This window comes from Lepisosteus oculatus, chromosome 13 (genome assembly GCF_040954835.1).
Source record: "Lepisosteus oculatus isolate fLepOcu1 chromosome 13, fLepOcu1.hap2, whole genome shotgun sequence".
Taxonomy (NCBI): Eukaryota; Metazoa; Chordata; class Actinopteri; order Semionotiformes; family Lepisosteidae; genus Lepisosteus; species Lepisosteus oculatus.
Genome location: NC_090708.1, coordinates 23,762,812 through 23,780,500, shown reverse-complemented (window position 1 = coordinate 23,780,500; position 17,689 = coordinate 23,762,812). Strand labels below are relative to the sequence as shown.

The following is a 17,689-nucleotide window of genomic DNA, read 5'->3' as shown; positions in this document are numbered from 1 at the left end:
TGCAATGTTTTCTGCATGTATTTTATTTGTCCTTGTTCATTAAGAGCTTCATCTGCTGTGTCAGGACACAGTCGATCCGAAATTTGAGCCTGAAACCTGTCATCTTTTCACATTCATTAGATCAGAGGAAATACAAAAACCTTTGTCTTCGTAGCTCAGCAACATCGCAAGAAACGAATGATGATTTGAATCGTTTTGGATTTACGATGTTGATTAAATTGCACTGTGACAGATAGTCTGGGATTAGACAAACATTCTTCCCCACATTAACAAATCTAATCCCAGAGTTCCCACACCTGCCAGCGTCAGAACAGCTCCCAATCCTACTGGGAGAGGGGGAAGAGAACTCAGTTGAACTGGCAGCCCAGTATGTGATATTCTGTCACAGCCTGAGGAACGTTGAGTCTCTCAGTAGTGCACCATATGTCTATGTGTAAATGTCTATAGATGTTGTGTTAATTGTATATTCATTGATCATGCCAATAAAGTTTATTCAATGTAATAATTGAATTGGAATTCCGATGAGTGAACGACTGAAAGACATCACCTGGGCCCGAGTCACGGCAGCTCATCCCTAACAGGAGGAGGAGCGACTTTGCCTTTTACGATCCATCTGGAATTCGAGAAACCGAACAGAACCGTCCGTTTGTGTCGGTCACTGCCGCATAAGTACTGTATAACTTGTACCATCCAAAAATGAGTAATATGGTAAACGATAAAGATATTCACCTCTCCAGTTCATTTGTTTTTTGTCCAGTTGTCTCTCATGTCATTTGGTGTGGACAGTTAAAATTTCCCTATGGAACACAGATACACCTGAATCTTTTTAATATCCTGTTTGTACAACGCTGAATCTCAATTTGCAGCGCAACACAGTGAAAGCTCTTCGACAGGCAGTAGGGAGGTGGTGTTGGACAAGTTAAATAAATGAAGGTTATCCTTCCTCTTTAAAAACTTTCAGGTCATGTTTTTATAAAGGACATTTGGATCTTGAAAGTGCTTCATTAAAAACAGTCTCCTCCCATATTTGTTCTCTTTCTCTCAAGCTTGTTTTTTTCATGTGTTTCCAAAACAGTCATCAGTCTAGTGGATTATAAATGAATAAAACCATTTTAAGACATATGAGTATGAGTCATGCTTTTTAAATGTATTAAAGAATGCACCCGTGCACAGAACTCCTCCGCCCTCGACAGAAGTTAAGGGAGTATAAAACATGCCAGCATTACTGTGCTTTAGTAACCATTACTTTTATTTATAGTGTGCAGTATTCATGTCAACATGTGTTTCTGGGCATATATATTTATGGGTGATTCAGTATAAAATACATTATATCTAGGCTGAACACTGCCTTATCCATTTCTTGAATTAATAACTATCCATGATACATAACATCAAAAAGTGAAAAGCAAGCTGACCACTTAAAAATGGGTTTCTTAGAAGCGCAATGCGTTTATTATAGGCTCATACAGAATTTAGTTCATATGCAATTAACAGTTTTTAAAAATACCTGTAACAAACGATTGTCTTTTGCTATTGTTTACGTTTCACTATAGTTACAACAAAAGTGTCAAGAGCAAGATGGGATGTCGGATTTAGAAAGATGCGTTTTTCGTGCCCAGGCTGAACTTCTAGTTGTGTTGCCGTCTTTTGAGTACTTTGCATTGAGTACATTGACAATTATTATTCAAACAGCATCTTCACTTTCTTACACCCGGCTAGACTATCCCCAACGCGAAAAAAAGGAGTCCTCGAGGCCAATCGCAGGACTCCTATCCCACTCAGTAATTAAAATTTATGTCAAAGATGTAGCATTCCGATAGGTATTTGCAGGGCACTCGTGTACAGTATTTCAGCATTTACTGTAGTTCCGGTGGAGTCTCTGTTTTAATTTTTTTTTTTTAGAATTTGCGCAGGAGGAACATTTTGTATCCTTGTCAAATTCTTTAAGTATTAAATTTAAAAAATAATAAGAGGAGACGGAAGTCCATAGATAAAAATACAGTCTACTAGACTAAATTAACGGTGTTAAAGGTGCTTCCCCTCGTTTGTGCTCCGTATGTCTATATGGACATATTGCAGGACGTTTGTAGAAGGAGCTCTGAAATGTCTCTCAAAAAGCAGTTCACTGTGCCCTGCCCAAATTAAAATATTCTCCGTCGTCGAGTTTTTTCTAAGTTTTAATATTCCGCCATCCCAAATGTCTGCATCTCCCATAAACTGCAAAGAGACAGTAAAACACGACTTAGAACTGTTTATGGAACTGTTTACAGAAAACGTTGCCAACAATTTCTGATCATACAGAACATTTAACGTGTTTCGGGTTAATCGCAACGCAATGAAAACAGTGTACAACCCGGGGATCCCGAGATTGCACAGTACTACTGTATATAGTAGGCATCTCCATGCTAATTCCTCATGTTTGTTAAAACTGACCCTGCGTAAGCAGCTGCTACCTGTATTAAATGTGCTGTAGGTATTTCTCACATTGTGAACCGAAATACCTGGGGCTTTTTTTTTGGAGAGGGCGAGGCCGGGGCAACGCCTTCCTAGTTTTACCCGTCTGTGAGTGGAGCCACTGACTGACGAGTTTAGTGGGCATAGATGTCTGCGATTGGGTCATAAACCGGTCTGTCTTTATTTTGGGTGGAGGAGGTAAGCAGGACTGAATGTTACCAGCTCCCGCTTCATGTTTCATCTTTGTTTGACAAAAGTTTGTTTTTGAAAGCGTCACAGCTTTGTTGGCAAGGACTGGGAGTATTTTTTTTTCAAAGCATTACTTATGCATATTTAGATTTTATTTTATATTTCTAAGTTTTACAAAGCGGCAATGAAGTACTTAAGGATTTTACTATTCGCAATTCTGACAATCGTAGCGCAAGGACAAGGTGAGTATTTGGAGTTTATCAATATATGAAAAATAAAAAGACATCTTTCTTAACTTTTGTCATTGAAACGTAATGTACTTAAGGACAATGAATAACACATAAGAGTGAATATGAATACAAACTTTCCACTGCCTTCAGCCGTTGCTGTAGTTATAAAAATAACTTCATACTGAAGTCATGCCTCGGGGGTTTTACCAGTTCTCTACATGGGTTTTGCACGGAGAACTCCCAAAGAAAAGTAAGAAGTATCTTGAAAAACTGACGACGCCACTAATCGGAATATATTTTATATTTTAAAAACATACAATACATATTTAGATTATTATCATTTAGATTAGGTTATTGCAAGCGGTTTTGTGCGTGTAAACATCCCTGTATATAAGTTAAAAACGTGTACCGAGAAGTACGCAGCATGCTGAGGCAGAGACGAATAGCTCAAAGAGGTGTGACCAGTTCAGTCATGTTTTTATTGAAGAGAAAGTTTCATTTTTACCCAGTAACATTGGTTATTCGTATATATTTAAACGTCCACACCGAATCTCCCCCACAGCACAGCAGTTGGACGCAGGGAGAGCACTGCAGATTCCCTTGGTGCTACGAGTCTGCCAACTTGCATGGGGCTATAGAGTCAATATTTAGGCCTCTAGAAACAAGACCGTTTTTCATTTGCCGACTGGAACAACTGGAGACAACAAGCTTTTCGGTCCGAGGAAACGTGTGCCTTTTGTGATGAGCCTTTAACTTGTGTGAGCACGGTTTCAAGTTGCGATATATCAGTGCGAATAATCAGTAAATAAACATTAACCTTCACTCATTTGTTGGTACTACGCTTCGAAGCTTTTCGGGAGATCAGCTCGTTTTGGTATTTGCGGAGTACAATAGTTCACATGTCTAACAAAAGTAATTCTAAAACGTTGTAAACACAAGTGCCTGCATTACTGAATAGACACATGAGACTCATACAGATGCAGAAAAACCTTTTTACTCCTAAGCATTAAAAGCGTTTTCACTCAGTTTCTCATTTCCGAATGGGCTAGGACGTACAGCAGCTGGCATACACTTGGTTGTTACATTTAAATAAATCATTAACATATATTGATACCATTAAACACTTTAATGACAAAAAAAATATTAAAATCCCTGGCTTTAAAGATAATCACAATGTGCTGTGATTTTGTTTTTCAGCAGTACAACAGATCATGAGATGAGCCTTTTTAGTTCATTTAATATAGTTTCATCAAGTCTCTTCTGCCCTTTTCTGTTTTGTTTTTGCTTGTTAGACTAAAGCTGTTCCAATAGTTACCCAGTGACTGGGAAAAATGAGACATGAAGGTCTGAAGACAATTAAAGAAACCTGAGTCAGCCAGCTGGGTGTTGTAGTGACTCCACCCTCAGGATGATTCATGAGCCTGAGGGCTTTCATAACCCTGCAGTCTTGCGCACTGGCACTTAGGTGTGGCTGGTAAGCTTTGTGGAACAGTCTTTAGTGAACTTGTGTGAGGTTCTACATGTGTATTCTCGGCATACTACAGACACAACGCCAGTTTATTATGGGGTTTTGGGTCATTTCCCAGTGTTATTGGTACCGTGATTAGCCCAAGGAAAATATCTGAAGAAAATCACCCCTGGCATTAGGTTGTAGGCTATGTATTTGTGTATTTGTTCTATTAATCTTTGTGGTCAGTGTTCACATTTAGATGGTTGTCTTGCTTCCTGATCTTGGAATGTACTGTACTGTATGTCTATGTGGCATGAGAAGATAAAAAAAAAACAATCAAAAGATTTCATTTGAGTGCCACAGAGCTAAGGCTATGAATTTGACTACACATTCCATTATCAGAAGGCGTGTTAAGAAAAGTCAATGTTCTAAAAATATTCTAGTATTTGTTGTATTCTCTTTTGATATGTTTGACACTTATTAATGTCTATGGAAGTATCCTGGGTTCTAGTCCTGAGAATTGTTTAAATTGTTAGAACTTTGAAAGTTAATGATATCTACTACTTTCTTTGCTTATGATGAGGGATACTTCAGACTGTGATTTAATGGGAGAAATCAGATGACCTGGACAGTAAACAGTTTAAGTGCAAATGGCAGGCATGCTTCAGTGGATAGATTTAGATAACTCACAGGCATTTTACCTAGGTCATTCCATAGGTCACATACCTGGGCCTTTCTCTGCTTAATGTTTTCTAGTGTAGAACAATTGGTAGCATGGCTTAAAATGTGTCTTTCTCATTAAAAAAACAACAACATAAGAACAACTTAGAAATAACGCCATTTCATACAGTAAGTCATTACTGTTCCTTTAGAGTCGATCAAAGGGATTATAGTGTCTTACTTCCTATCCTGTAAAGGTTTTAAAATGTTCTTCCTTTTATGGTCTAGTGTTTTGCATCTTGCACTATCTTGAAAATAGTTTTTAAGAAATAAATTTCAGTGTAAAAAATGTTTTGCTGTAATTCTAAATAATTAGAGTTTAGCTGCAAAAGACAAAGATCCCCCCTCTCTTTGTGAGCCCATCTCTCCGATTCCCTCTGATGCCAAGTTGTATGTAGGTTTGTACACTGCAATCTGACAGGCCTTATTAAATGGTATCTCGTTTTTTCCTCCACATCATTCATGTGGCTATAGGCATGCCTTCGTCCTGTCCTTTTGTTTTTCTGGGCACCAAACAAAAGCTTTGTATAAATGTCTGAGATTGTGGATCACGAGAGTCTGGGATCACAGAGTCTAGGATTAATATTTTGTGCATTACTTTGCAAAAGGTTTCAGAGCAAATATGGTAGGAACATGAGTAGCATAACATGTTTCAGGAAGATAAGTGACATAAAAGTTTTATGTTCCTAACAGTTTGCCATTTCTGGAGGCTCATTTCAGGGGTGACCCTTCTGCCACTGTTCTTTGCCTTGTTTTTGGAACCCAGAGCTCAGGCTGTTGGTTCATCCATGATTTCTATTCCTGTGTCAGTTAGCAATGCTCAGCATTGCTCTGTGCTGCAGATACCGTTATATTTAGGCCACCCCAGCTGCATATATAGTTACTGTGTACTGTATGTGGCCAAACCCTGCTTCTCCTGCTCTTCTTTTGATGGTTTTGGTTAATGTCTGCAACACTACCATTTTAGTTTGCGGTGGAGCCAATTGCTATAGGTTGTGACACTAGGTCAAATACTTCAGACACCTCAGTATTGTGGATTGCTTTTCTGTATTGGCCATCATCAGTAAATGGCTTTAATAACACTGATAAACCATTAACATGATCAGATGGGCTCATTTTTCCACTCTCTTCAAGGTCGCCTGTCAATATTTAAAATGAACGTGCACCTCGAGGGAACTGTTTTAGTTCTGTGATGCCTCTTTCTTTGTCTTTGGAGCATCGGGATAGATCGCATGCTAGAATTCCTAATGCCATATGGGAAAGGGTTGAGCGGCCGTTAAATTTCTACATTCTGCAGAATGTGAAAGATCTGTGGGATAACCAGCTCTGCCAAACCTTACATTTCATTTATGTTCCATTGTTTAGCAAGCAATGTCTGGTTTAATGCTGGCATTCCTTTATCTTGGCATCTTCTTGATGAAGGTTAAGTCTCCCAATATGGGCTGAAAATTTAATCTGTTCTGGTCTTTGCCTTATTTTGTAGATTGCATTTTGTCCTCGTAATTCTGCAATTAATTATGTGTTGTGGAAAGACTTTCGATGTCTTGGAAAACATAGCATTACTACTCTTATTTTGATTTTTGTAGTCATGAACTCCTTATTAAATCAATTTTCCCTTCTTTCTCCTTTTCAATGTGGAATTAAACTCTACTTGTCCCTTTGCAGCTCACACACTGACACAGATCCTGACTGTAAATTATCACAGTTGAGTCACATTTTCCTGTCATTTCAATCTAGTAGCTGTTTTTGTTTCTCATGTTGCTTATTTTATATGGATCAGTGAATCAACATTAATGCTTCAGATGAACCTGTAAAGTAATCACCTCTCTGAAGGATCACTTATAGTTTAAAGTATCTGTTGGATAAGTCACTCTTTTGATTTTTTTTTCTAATGCAACAATGCCTTGTAGAAACATAAAATCTGATAATATAGTGTTTGTATTTAGCAAATACAAACACTATTACCTAGAGATAAATCAAAGGGTCAAAGATGAATGGAATGTTATCTCCTTATTCTAAAACAATATATCCTCTAACCAGGATAGAACATTTTTAACTTGGGGATTTTTTAAGTACAGTAAATCAGAGTTACCTTTATAAACAGTACAGCAAGCTCTCTTACACAAGGTTCCAATAGTGAATATTGAATCTGGTGTTTAAGGATGATTTGAACATGGTCCCTTCACTTGGCTCAGCTCTTCTCTTCTCTTTCCTCTCTCTGTCATTTCTCTCCTCCTCTCTTGTGTGTTCTCTGTAGTTTCTCTGTCTTTTGCCCTGTGTTCCTACACAGTTGATGAGTCTTAATAATTTACAAATAATTTAACGGAGAAAACATTCCAATTCCATTTGATCATTGTGTCTTACAGCTCAGTAAAAATCTTGTTCTTCTATACTTTTTTACCCTGAAACCCAGAACTGCAAATGTTAATACTAGCTAGATGTTGACCATTGTCTCTAGATCCGGAGACACCTCAACAGCAACCTCCATAGCTGTAACAATATCTTTCTCAACATCTGTGCAAGGTCAGGCGTATTGAAATGGAGACCTGTCAGGAAGTTTAGACCGCTTATTAGATTAAAGGCAGGAATTGCCATTGTTTTTTCACAGAGAGGCAATTAATGAGAATGTGAAAAGCAAGAGAGGCGTATCTGCAAAGTTGTTGTGTTCTGTGGCTGATGTATATGAATATATTAAAGGGGAACTGAAACACCTTTTTTTATGTTTTGGGGTTAGAAAGAAATGACATTGATGAGCACATTTCACATCTCAATGAAAGCGAGATGTACACATTAACGTGTAAAACCTACAATTTACATGACGAAATACACAATTTCCAAGTATGCACAGTGCCAAATTCTTTGATTCAGTATGGGGCAACAAAAACTTCCAGTGACATGAAAAGGCCCCATTTCATTGTAAATGAGCAGTGAATACATCTCTTTTAATGCAATGGAAATACTGTTCCCGACTTCAAGAAGTATTTGTAAGTCTGCAAGCAGATCACAAAGTTCACAATTTTTTGCTCAATTCAAAATTTCTAAAAATTTGCGATAATAATGATAAAAAATAATTTTATATAACACCTTTAAAACTGGCTTATCAAAACATTTTACAGAATGACAACAACAAAAAATACACAATATATACACAAAGAAAATGAACAATGAGAGGAGACAGTAGATGGGGGTACTGAATATGATAGGAGCAAATGGGTATATAACAGAACCAGTTAAGTAAAGGCCCTTCTAAAGATGAAGGTTTTGAGTCTGGATTTAAAAGAGCTTAGGGAAGGTGACTCTTTGATATCAGTGGGGTAGTTCCAGAGCTTTGGAGCAGAAAAGGAGAAGACCTGGTCACCCATAGACGGGCTTGGGGGACAGATAGTAAACCAGAATTAAAAGAGCAAAGGTTGTGAGAGTAGGACAATAATAGCTCAGGCAGGTACTGAAGTGCCAAGCCATGCAGACCCTTAAGGTGACACTAAACCTAACCGGAAGCCAGTGCAAGGACATCAGGATAGGAGTAATTCCGTTGCTTACACTACACCTGGTCAGGATTCTGTCTGCTGAATTTTGGACATACTGGAGTTTGTTCAATGTGGATTTAGAATCCCCAGCAGGTAGAGCATTGCAACGCTCATTACAGCTTTACAATACGGCAAAAGACAAATGCTTGATCAGGTTTTCAGCAGCAGTTAGCAATAACATAGGATGTAGTCTAGTGAGGTGAAAAAACAATGTTTTGACAATATGTTGCAAATGTGGGTCAAACATCAAGCTTGAATCAAATATTACCCCAGGTTTACAATTTTGACTGAATACAGTACTATCCACAGAAAAGCTTTCTGCATTGGCTTTACAAAGTTGATGGGGGGTACCGATGAGCATGACCTCAGTTTTGTCATAGTTTAGATGAAGGAAATTTGGAGTTATCCATGTTTTTATGTGAGATATGCAATTTGAGAGAACAATCACATCAGTGTCAGGTCTGGTATAGATGTAGATTTGAGTATTGTCAGCGTAGAAATAATAATTGAGGCCATGTGATCTTAAAAGCTGAACGAGTGGAAACATGTAAATACCACCAGACTCAATGAGTCCAATTTCAGAGCAATGTCAGAAACTCCAAACACAGTATCAAGACAAGAAAATAAGATATCATGGTTAACAATGTCGAAAGCAGCACTGAGATCAAGAAGAATGAGGATAGAAAGAGAACCAGAATTAGTTATAGAATATAATAGATTAAACCCTAAATATGTCATAACGTGCATAATTTCTATCAATTTTATAGTATTTTCTATCAGGTGTTCTTCTTGTGTGCATTTGTATTGAAACAAATATTGTTTTGTTAGTTCTCCATGTGAACTCAATTGATTGCTTCCCAGGTGATCAGGTGTCACAGGCAAAGTTTGTTAGATATTGTTTTCAGTCCTAAAAGTGAATACAATTCAACATTTAGATTGAAGTGTAAATTAATGTCAGGGGGTTGAATCTTAGTAATCGAGAGAAGGTGTCCGAATCGCTGGGCAAGGAGCAGTCCGAGGTTTGTGAGCAAAAGTCAAAAGCCGAGTAAGTAGAACAACAATGGTACGTAGGGTAAGCTCTTCTCGAGAAGTCCTCAATAGCGAGATTAGGGCAAGATGTGAAGGGGGGGTTTAAATCGGAAAAAGAGTGTAAGCTTAATTAGGGCGTGAGTGCTAGCTGCACGTGGGAATGCGATGGTGCTTGTGTGACAGAGTGCGGTTCGTGACAATTTAGGCACAGATGCCATTAATGCAGATACATAATATTTTCATTCCTTGTTTACTTTAGATAATTCAAATCAGGATTTGAACAGCAAGTTTGCCCTTCAGCTTGAAGCTGTTGATGGTTTAAATGTGGGTGCTAACCTGGCAGAAGATGGTCACCATCATGTGCTGTTTACAGTGCTGGAGAACTGAAGCTCTTATTATAAGAATTGTTTGAGCATGGAAGCTCTTAGGAGCATACTTAGGGATAGCTGACAACAGTATTTTAAATAATGCAAGAAGAACGGGATAAAGCAGCTGCATAACATGTTTAACAGTTAATATTTTCGTATTTGTTTCTAAGAAATGGAGTTGCACTAGCACAAATGTTCACTGCTACCTGTGCTAGTTTGGTTCAGATTTGAGTTAGATGAGTGTTAACTGTCATGTGAAAGGACAAGTAAGGTACTCCTGAGTTGTCCTTTTTAATAATAAATTTAATAAATGTCTAAAGTCCTTATGTTTCCCTTGTAAAACCTCTGAACATCAAGCTGCACAAAAGCAGTACAATGACTGTATATATTGAAGTCTTTAACAGAAAATATCCAGCAATCATGGTTTTTATTAATCACAGGACAGTTTTACATAATGTAACTGTATTTTTTTTCTTCTGTGTACTACATATTTCCGGCTCGCGTGACTATTTCACTTGCTTCTTCCTGCAGAAGTTTCTGTACATTGAGAAAAGTGGGTCATGGTCGACCACAGGCAGACTGTTTGAAAGCTAACTTTGTGTAATGTAGTGTATGAGGGCACAGGATTCATTTATAGTTTTGCATAGTTGCATTTTGCATCTTTAGATTTAAGACTTACACAAATTGAGAGAAGTGAATTCTTAGTTTGGGACGGGGAGTGGTTATTGACAACATTGCTTTGACAACGTGATTGTAAACAGTTACAGTATATGACTAATGAAGACTAGTCAGGCATTCTAGTTCAGGAGTCTTCATTTGAAAACCTGAAGTGTTCTTGAACAAAGACCTACAGAGGCTTAAAATTGAACAACTTTGTCTTAAATGATAAAAAAACATTTTTAATTTGAACTGTAAAATATGTAAATGGAATCTTTTTATATTATTGCACTTGTAAGGTAGTGGAGTTAGGGTTATGGAAGTGTTAGGTTTAAGATCTGGAAAGTATGTCTTTAACCTTATGTTAATTTCTGTTGATTTTCATACAGTTCCATTTATAATTACTATTAGCTAAGCTGTAATTTACTGTAAATTAGTAAACATTGTTGTTAACCTGGGAAAAAAGCTGCCACTTTATTTTGTAATAAATGTTTCTTTTTCAATAAACATCTACTCCTGTAGATTTCCATATACTTTATTTAAGACTTTGTACTTGCCTGTGGCATGGGTTGTTTTCTTGTTTTTCATGCTGTAGTGGCTGGGTTTCTATGTTGTGACTCACAATGTGCCTGATCTGCAGAAGCTGTGAATAAACTTGCGTGTGGTATAATGCAGGGAGGATTAGTTTAATCTGAAGCCACTTTAGCAGATTCATAGGGGCTTGAATAAAAGGGTTAAATTTAACCGGAAGACGTTTTTAGTCAAGTTAAAGTAAAGATGACTTACTGTATGCTCTAGCTTTGAAGTAGTCACAGTTTCCTTCCTAAAGGCTAGCATTTCCTGTGACATGAGCATAGTTTATCATTTCATAGAACTAATACAAGTACCAATGGTTCTGAGGTCCTTGATAGAAGGACATAAAAGAATATTTATAAGATGAAGAATTAAGATACATTCTAAACCACAAATTTACATAAAATACAGAAACCTAAAAATTTTGGGCGTAGGTTTATGTAAGTGTAGACTGGTAAGTAGTGGCAATGCACTACAATGTCTGTAATGAGAAATGTGGTTTGTCACAGTTAACCATTCTCTGGTAGTTCTAGTTGCAAGTTGTGTTTTTGGTTCAATTTGACGAATTACAATGTGTTGTTGGAACGTTTGCTTCCAGAACTGATGCAGTTGCTGTTGTGGAAGCGCAGCCTTTAATTATAGGCACTTACACTACAAACAGTATTAACAGGTGTTGAATTGTATTCTTATATGAATTAATAATGTACCTAAGGATCTATCAAATTCTACCATCTGTCTGTTGTGCACCCTTTAGACAGTGGATTATCTTCCTAGCTGTGTTATCTTCTATTCGGCATGCAGTTTAATATTGAATTTGAGAATGTGGGAGTGGGAAGAGCCGTGGCAAACACTTGTTTGTGGCAAACACTTGCCACAGGTCAAAGCCAATGACCTGTCTGAGGGGGCAGAGACACGGGTGTGAGTCTAGCGAAAACCAAACAAAAAAAAAAGAATTTGAAAAATGCCCTGCTTTAAACAGCGGCATCCAGGCTGGACTGTCCCTATTCAGCGTGGTCCAAATTCACTGAAGCTCACAAAGAAAAAATATGAAACAAGGGATTTTGTGTGAAGTCACACTGATATTGGTGTGATGAGTTTGATTCTGGATATGTATCTTCTCTCTATTGCAAATGATGAAGGAATCTGCAGTATATAGAATCCCCTTTCCAGTCCAGATTGTGGCTTTTGTAACCATGGAATTATCTCCAGTCTCTTTATGTATTTCATGAATGGTCCTACTTTTTGGCAAGAGCCTTAATATTTGAAGCATTTTCATCAGATCATATCTGTGGCACAGTCGGTCAGTAGCTGAAATGGTGGCAGCTGAGATTATTTTCATGTTGGTTTTTTTAGCTTCAATTTGGCTCAATCTTGCTGATATTTCAGATGTCTTTATTGGAGACACCCTAATAAGAGACAAGCGTCCAAAGAATGTCTGCAAGCAGCAGACCAGCCAAATTCATGCTGGGATCTTGGTGACCACGAGTCAAAGGAAACACTAGCTGTAAGCAGCTTGAAGTGTTAGTTTGTGGATGTTTGCTATATTATGTTGTAAAAAAACATTTCAGGATAGTAGTGTGGAACTGCGGTCAGGGTCCAGGCTGTGGAACGTAGTGGGTTCAAATCCCTGCTGAGACCCTTGATCAAATTACTTTACACCCAAATTCTCAACATAAAATACCCAACAGTAGAAATTAGTGCAATTGTAGGTTGCTTTTGGATAAAACTGTAAGCCAAATCAATTGGTTATAAAGTACCACAAATACAGTTTCCAGTTTAACCAGGTGTGTCTTTTTCTAACGATAACTGGTCATTGTTTTAAAAAGACATAAAGATTATGTATGTAGTGTGTGTAGGTGTTACAATGTCTTAGATTAACCCTCTGTAGGTACAAAAATGCTCAAAAACAACCCCTTTAAATGGCTGTATCACAAAATCCATTAATCCATGGATTATTGGGTCGCAGGAGAGATCCTATCTCGGCAAACAAAAGGCACAAGGCGGGGTACACCTTAGACTGGGACGCCAGTCCATCGTAGATCTCAAAACTATATTATTGTGAAATTTTGCATTAAAACTTCCATGTGACATGGCCAAATGTACTGTATGTGCTGAATTTCAGGAAAAATGAAAAGATGGTCATGACAAAATCAGGTTTTGGTCACTGAATGACCATATTCTAAGGGACGGTCTTTAGAAAAGACTGCTCATTATCTGAAATATCTGCAGCAGAGAGAAAACACATTTGGAATTGGTCACACCTTGTGATCAATCTAAACATGATTGGAAAAATATGTTTGAAACAGGTATTAAAACCAAAGTTCCTATAACCATCCTTATCACTGTAAGGTTATACAGTTTAGCGAACTTTGTCTATTTTCAGATTTTGTTTTTGGCATATGTGCGTAAGCAGAAAGTGTGTAGAAAATCACATTTTCAGTGCTGTAATCCAGTGATCCTCCCTGATCATAATTGTGGCACAGTTCAGAAGCAGAGCTGCTTGTTTTTTGTCAACAACCTTTTTTTGTAAAGAACTGCTGGATCATAAAGGAAAAAAAGAATCACCTTTTCCATTTCATAAAAAGCTAAGGAGAAATGGACCTTGTATTCAGATATACTGCTGTTCTGTATCAGAATGGAGGTGTACAAGAGAGGGGGTGGGTACTGATCACCCACACAACTTGTGGACCCTCTGGAATCAGAACTACACTTATATTCCAGAATAAATGGTTCATGGGTCCTGTGCTTTTGAATTTATGAACTCTTTATGAAAGGTAACCAAATTCTCAAATTACAGTTCTAGCTAAACTCAATAATAGATAGACCATGGAGCAAACACCATCCTGAAAGTAACAGAAAAGTTAAATCTGTGATCATTGACAGCAGGTTTATCCCAGACTCTAATTCCACATCTTTCATATGGGTTTGCTCTTTGATTCTCTAATGCTGGATAGAAAGTGCTTTTCCAGTGCTTCCTGGGATCAGACCCTGACTCTTATTATATACTTTACACTGTGCCTGAGTTTTTAATTAATATGTTTTTTTTCCAGATGGTTTTGATCTTTCAGATGCTTTAGGTGGTTCAGGTAAGTTTTAATTAAACACTTTCATCTTTGTTCTAAAGTTTACTTTGGTTTGACTTTCATTACTTCTCAAGTTTTAAATTACAATTTAGGTGATTTGTTGTTTTTATAAATCTAGTAAATCTAATTAAAAAAAATTGTTAAGCATTCTAGTTGTTGCAAATACGTTATTTTCTTCATTTCATTTGTTGTTTTTCCTTAAAACCTACAATTATAGATCCAGTTACTGCAAAACCTAAACCAAAACCACCAAAGGACACTGGTACTGGTGAGTTTCAGCATTTTGTCTTTAGAAAATATCTATTAGAAAGAAATTTCATATGAATAATCCCATTTCAAAAAATGTATTACTAATAGAAGGCATATGGGTTTTATATGCAGTATTAATTTGCAGAAAATACTCTCCTTTAACACCTTTGAAAACTACTCTCAGAAGTATGTATAAATTACCATTGAGAATTATTGCAAAAAAGGCAAAGAAACAAAGTGAGGCAAAGTGAATCTATCATTATGAACTATTATACTTTCTTTTGCTGTAACATCTGATTAGTGTAGCATTGCTGCCCCAGTGTTGGGTCCTGGCTTCAGTTCCTGGGGTGCTATCTGCCTGGAGTTTGTGTTCTCCCATGTTTGCATGGGTTTCCTTCTGGCACTATGGTTTCCTCCCACAGTCCAAAGATGTACTAGTAGGTTAACTGGCTTCTGGGAAAAATTAGCCCTGGTATGAGTGTGTGTGCTTGTGTCTGTGTCTGCACTGTGAAGGACTGGCATCCTGTCTAGCATCTACCCAGCCCGTTGCTTGCCGGGACAGGCTCCGGCTCCCCCGCGGCCCTGAATTGGATGAATCTGTTAGAAAACGGATGGCTGGATCATAGTAGTGTGACAAATGAGTAAAAATGTTAGTTATCTGCTTGTTCTTCACAAAGGTCTTACCATCCATTACAGCTTTAGTGAGATTTAGTTACAGGTACTTTTCCAGATGTCTTTTCTAATAACTTTTTAATGTAGTGGAAAAAAATGCATGTGCCATTGTTTGTAGCACTCCTATCAAGTTACTCATTGCAGACTGTGGCCAAGTGTGTTAAAGTGAGAACTGAATGGCCCTAAATTGATAAACGATCTATATTTTTGAGGTGTGTTAAACCGAATAAGTGCAAATTAAGAGCATGTAAATTGAGAACGACCTGTATTGTGCTGCAGGTTAATATACAGATAGGTGTTTCAGTTGTATACTTGTCTGCTTTTTCTCCAGGTGACTTTAACCTTGGAGATGTTTTTGATATGCCAGGTAAGTTCTGCTCAATGTAATTCTGGCTCTACTTTTATGAAAGTTTGGATGTTCCTTGATCTGGTTCTCATGGGTTTTGGGTAGTAATCTTTTACTACAGCTACTGTACCCCTTTTATTTCTGTTTTAATTTGTGTTGAAATGTTCCAGCTCTTCTAAATTCCAGAAGCCTAGATCCACAATGCATTTTTGCCTTTGATCAAATTTTACATAACTTATTTCCTTGACGTAAATGTAATATTTTATTTCTTTAAAGTGTGTCATGAAAAGGGGCCAGTAAGAAATCATTTTTTTTTGTGGCAATGATTTAATCTCTTCCTGGAAACCTTTTCTCTATGGTTTCTCTAATACCTATCAGGAGACATTAATTCACTAATGAACAAGCATTGAAAGTGCAGACAGTTTTGGGGTCAGCTTTCAGACTATGTGAAAAACATTTTGTGAAGTTCATCATACAAAACACTTTTTGTTTCAGGTCCCACTAAGCCTCCAGTGACTCCTAAACCAAAGAAACCTTCTGGAGGTAAGTATTTGTAATGAAACAATGCCATAATGAAATAGTCAAATGTATAAAAATGTCAGTAGTAGAAAAAGGACTAACCCTCTACTCTAATTTGAGTCTGAGGTTTCTCTAATCACATTTTTTGTTCCAGATGAATTCGATCTCGGTGATGCTTTAGGAGGTCCAGGTAAGTTCCTATGACATATTATACTGTACATACAGAGCATATCCTTGACTGTACCTTTAATACTTTAGTCTATGATAAAATCATTGAATAACTAATAGTGACATGCTTGTTTTTTAATTTGGAATCTTATTCCATGTCATGTTGTCTTTATAATGTAAAGGATGCCAAAATAGAATCAGTAGTATTAAATAAAATAAAAACAGTACTTCACTCATAGAATCCTTCAGCTTTTGTTATGCATTATGTTCTTGTCAAAAACTTTTGATTTAGATCCCCATCCTACCAAGCAACCAGCAGTTCCCCCAAAGAACCCTGGAAAGGGTGAGTTGCAGCATTTTTTTCTTACTTCAGTTCAGTTTATTTGTCATATGCACAAATGCAATGAAATGCTAATTTGCATGTATACTCCGATACAAAGACAGTCACCAGAAAATACACAGAACAGCAGCAACAACAAGTAAAATAACACACAACTTTAAAAAAGCAAGTTAAGCAGTGTGAGAAGAGAAAACAACTTATCAGTGTGAGTAGAAATATAGACGAGTTTAGTCAGTGGTAGGGGGTAGAGTTCAGTAATCTGACAGTTTGTGGGAAGAAACTCTCTCTGAATATGGAGGTCCATGGATTTATGCTCCTATAATGCTTGCCAGAGGGAGAAACCAGGATGATTGTTGTCCTTGGCAATACCTTCCCCTTCCTGAGACAGTGAGTTGTAAAAATGTCCACAATAGAGGGAAGTGGTATTCCAATGATGGACTTGGCTGGCATGATCACCCCCTGTAACGACTTCCAGTCAGACAACAAGCTGCTGCCAAACGGCACTGCAATGCCACACAGTGCACGTGAGCGCACTCTCAGTAGCGCACCTGTAAAATGTAGTAAAGACAGTTGAACATAAACAAACTTTTTTCAACTGTCCATGGAAAGAAGGTGCTGTCTTGCCTTCTTTGTACCCCCAGTTACGTGCTGGGGCCACCTTAAATCATTAGTAATGAAGGTACCCAGGAACTTGACGCTGCTAACCATCTCTACAGCCACCCCATTGGCTGTGAACAGCGGCGTGGTTTCCTCCCTGTTTTCTAAAATCGATAGCCAGCTCTTTGGTTTTGCTGAGGGAGAGATTATTGTCAAGGCACCTCTCTACCAGGTTCCTGACCTCATCCCTGTAGGCTGTCTCATCATTACTGGCAATTTGGCCAATGATAGCAGTGTCATCAGCATATTTGTAGGTGGAGTTGTAGCTGTGTCTGGCCACACAATCTTGAGTGAACAAGGGAAACGGCAGGGAGCATGAAAGAAAGCTTCCCATTGCCCCTCACAGTCTGTGGTCGGGTAGTCAGGAAATCCAGAATCCAGCTGCATAGAGAGGTGCTGATGCCCAAGTCATTATGTTTTCTGACTAGGGTAAGTGGAACTGTAATCAAAGAATAGCA

The 17,689-nt window shown here is 37.8% G+C and overlaps 1 protein-coding gene across 2 annotated transcripts in view; it reads left to right on the top strand.

The window, feature by feature from the left end:
* The first annotated feature begins 2,592 nt into the window (after positions 1-2,592).
* LOC102687711 (CD99 antigen-like) overlaps positions 2,593-17,689 on the top strand; it is a 29,476-nt gene continuing 14,379 nt past the window's right edge. Inside the window, exons 1-7 of one of the 2 annotated variants that reach the window (XM_015361723.2) lie at positions 2,593-2,885; positions 14,248-14,283; positions 14,498-14,548; positions 15,533-15,568; positions 16,043-16,090; positions 16,221-16,256; positions 16,527-16,577. In XM_015361723.2, coding sequence (XP_015217209.1) covers positions 2,828-2,885; positions 14,248-14,283; positions 14,498-14,548; positions 15,533-15,568; positions 16,043-16,090; positions 16,221-16,256; positions 16,527-16,577 — 316 coding nt within the window. In that variant the 5' untranslated portion in view covers positions 2,593-2,827. The remainder of the gene's footprint in view (positions 2,886-14,247; positions 14,284-14,497; positions 14,549-15,532; positions 15,569-16,042; positions 16,091-16,220; positions 16,257-16,526; positions 16,578-17,689) is intronic. The other variant, XM_015361722.2, reaches the window with a different exon arrangement.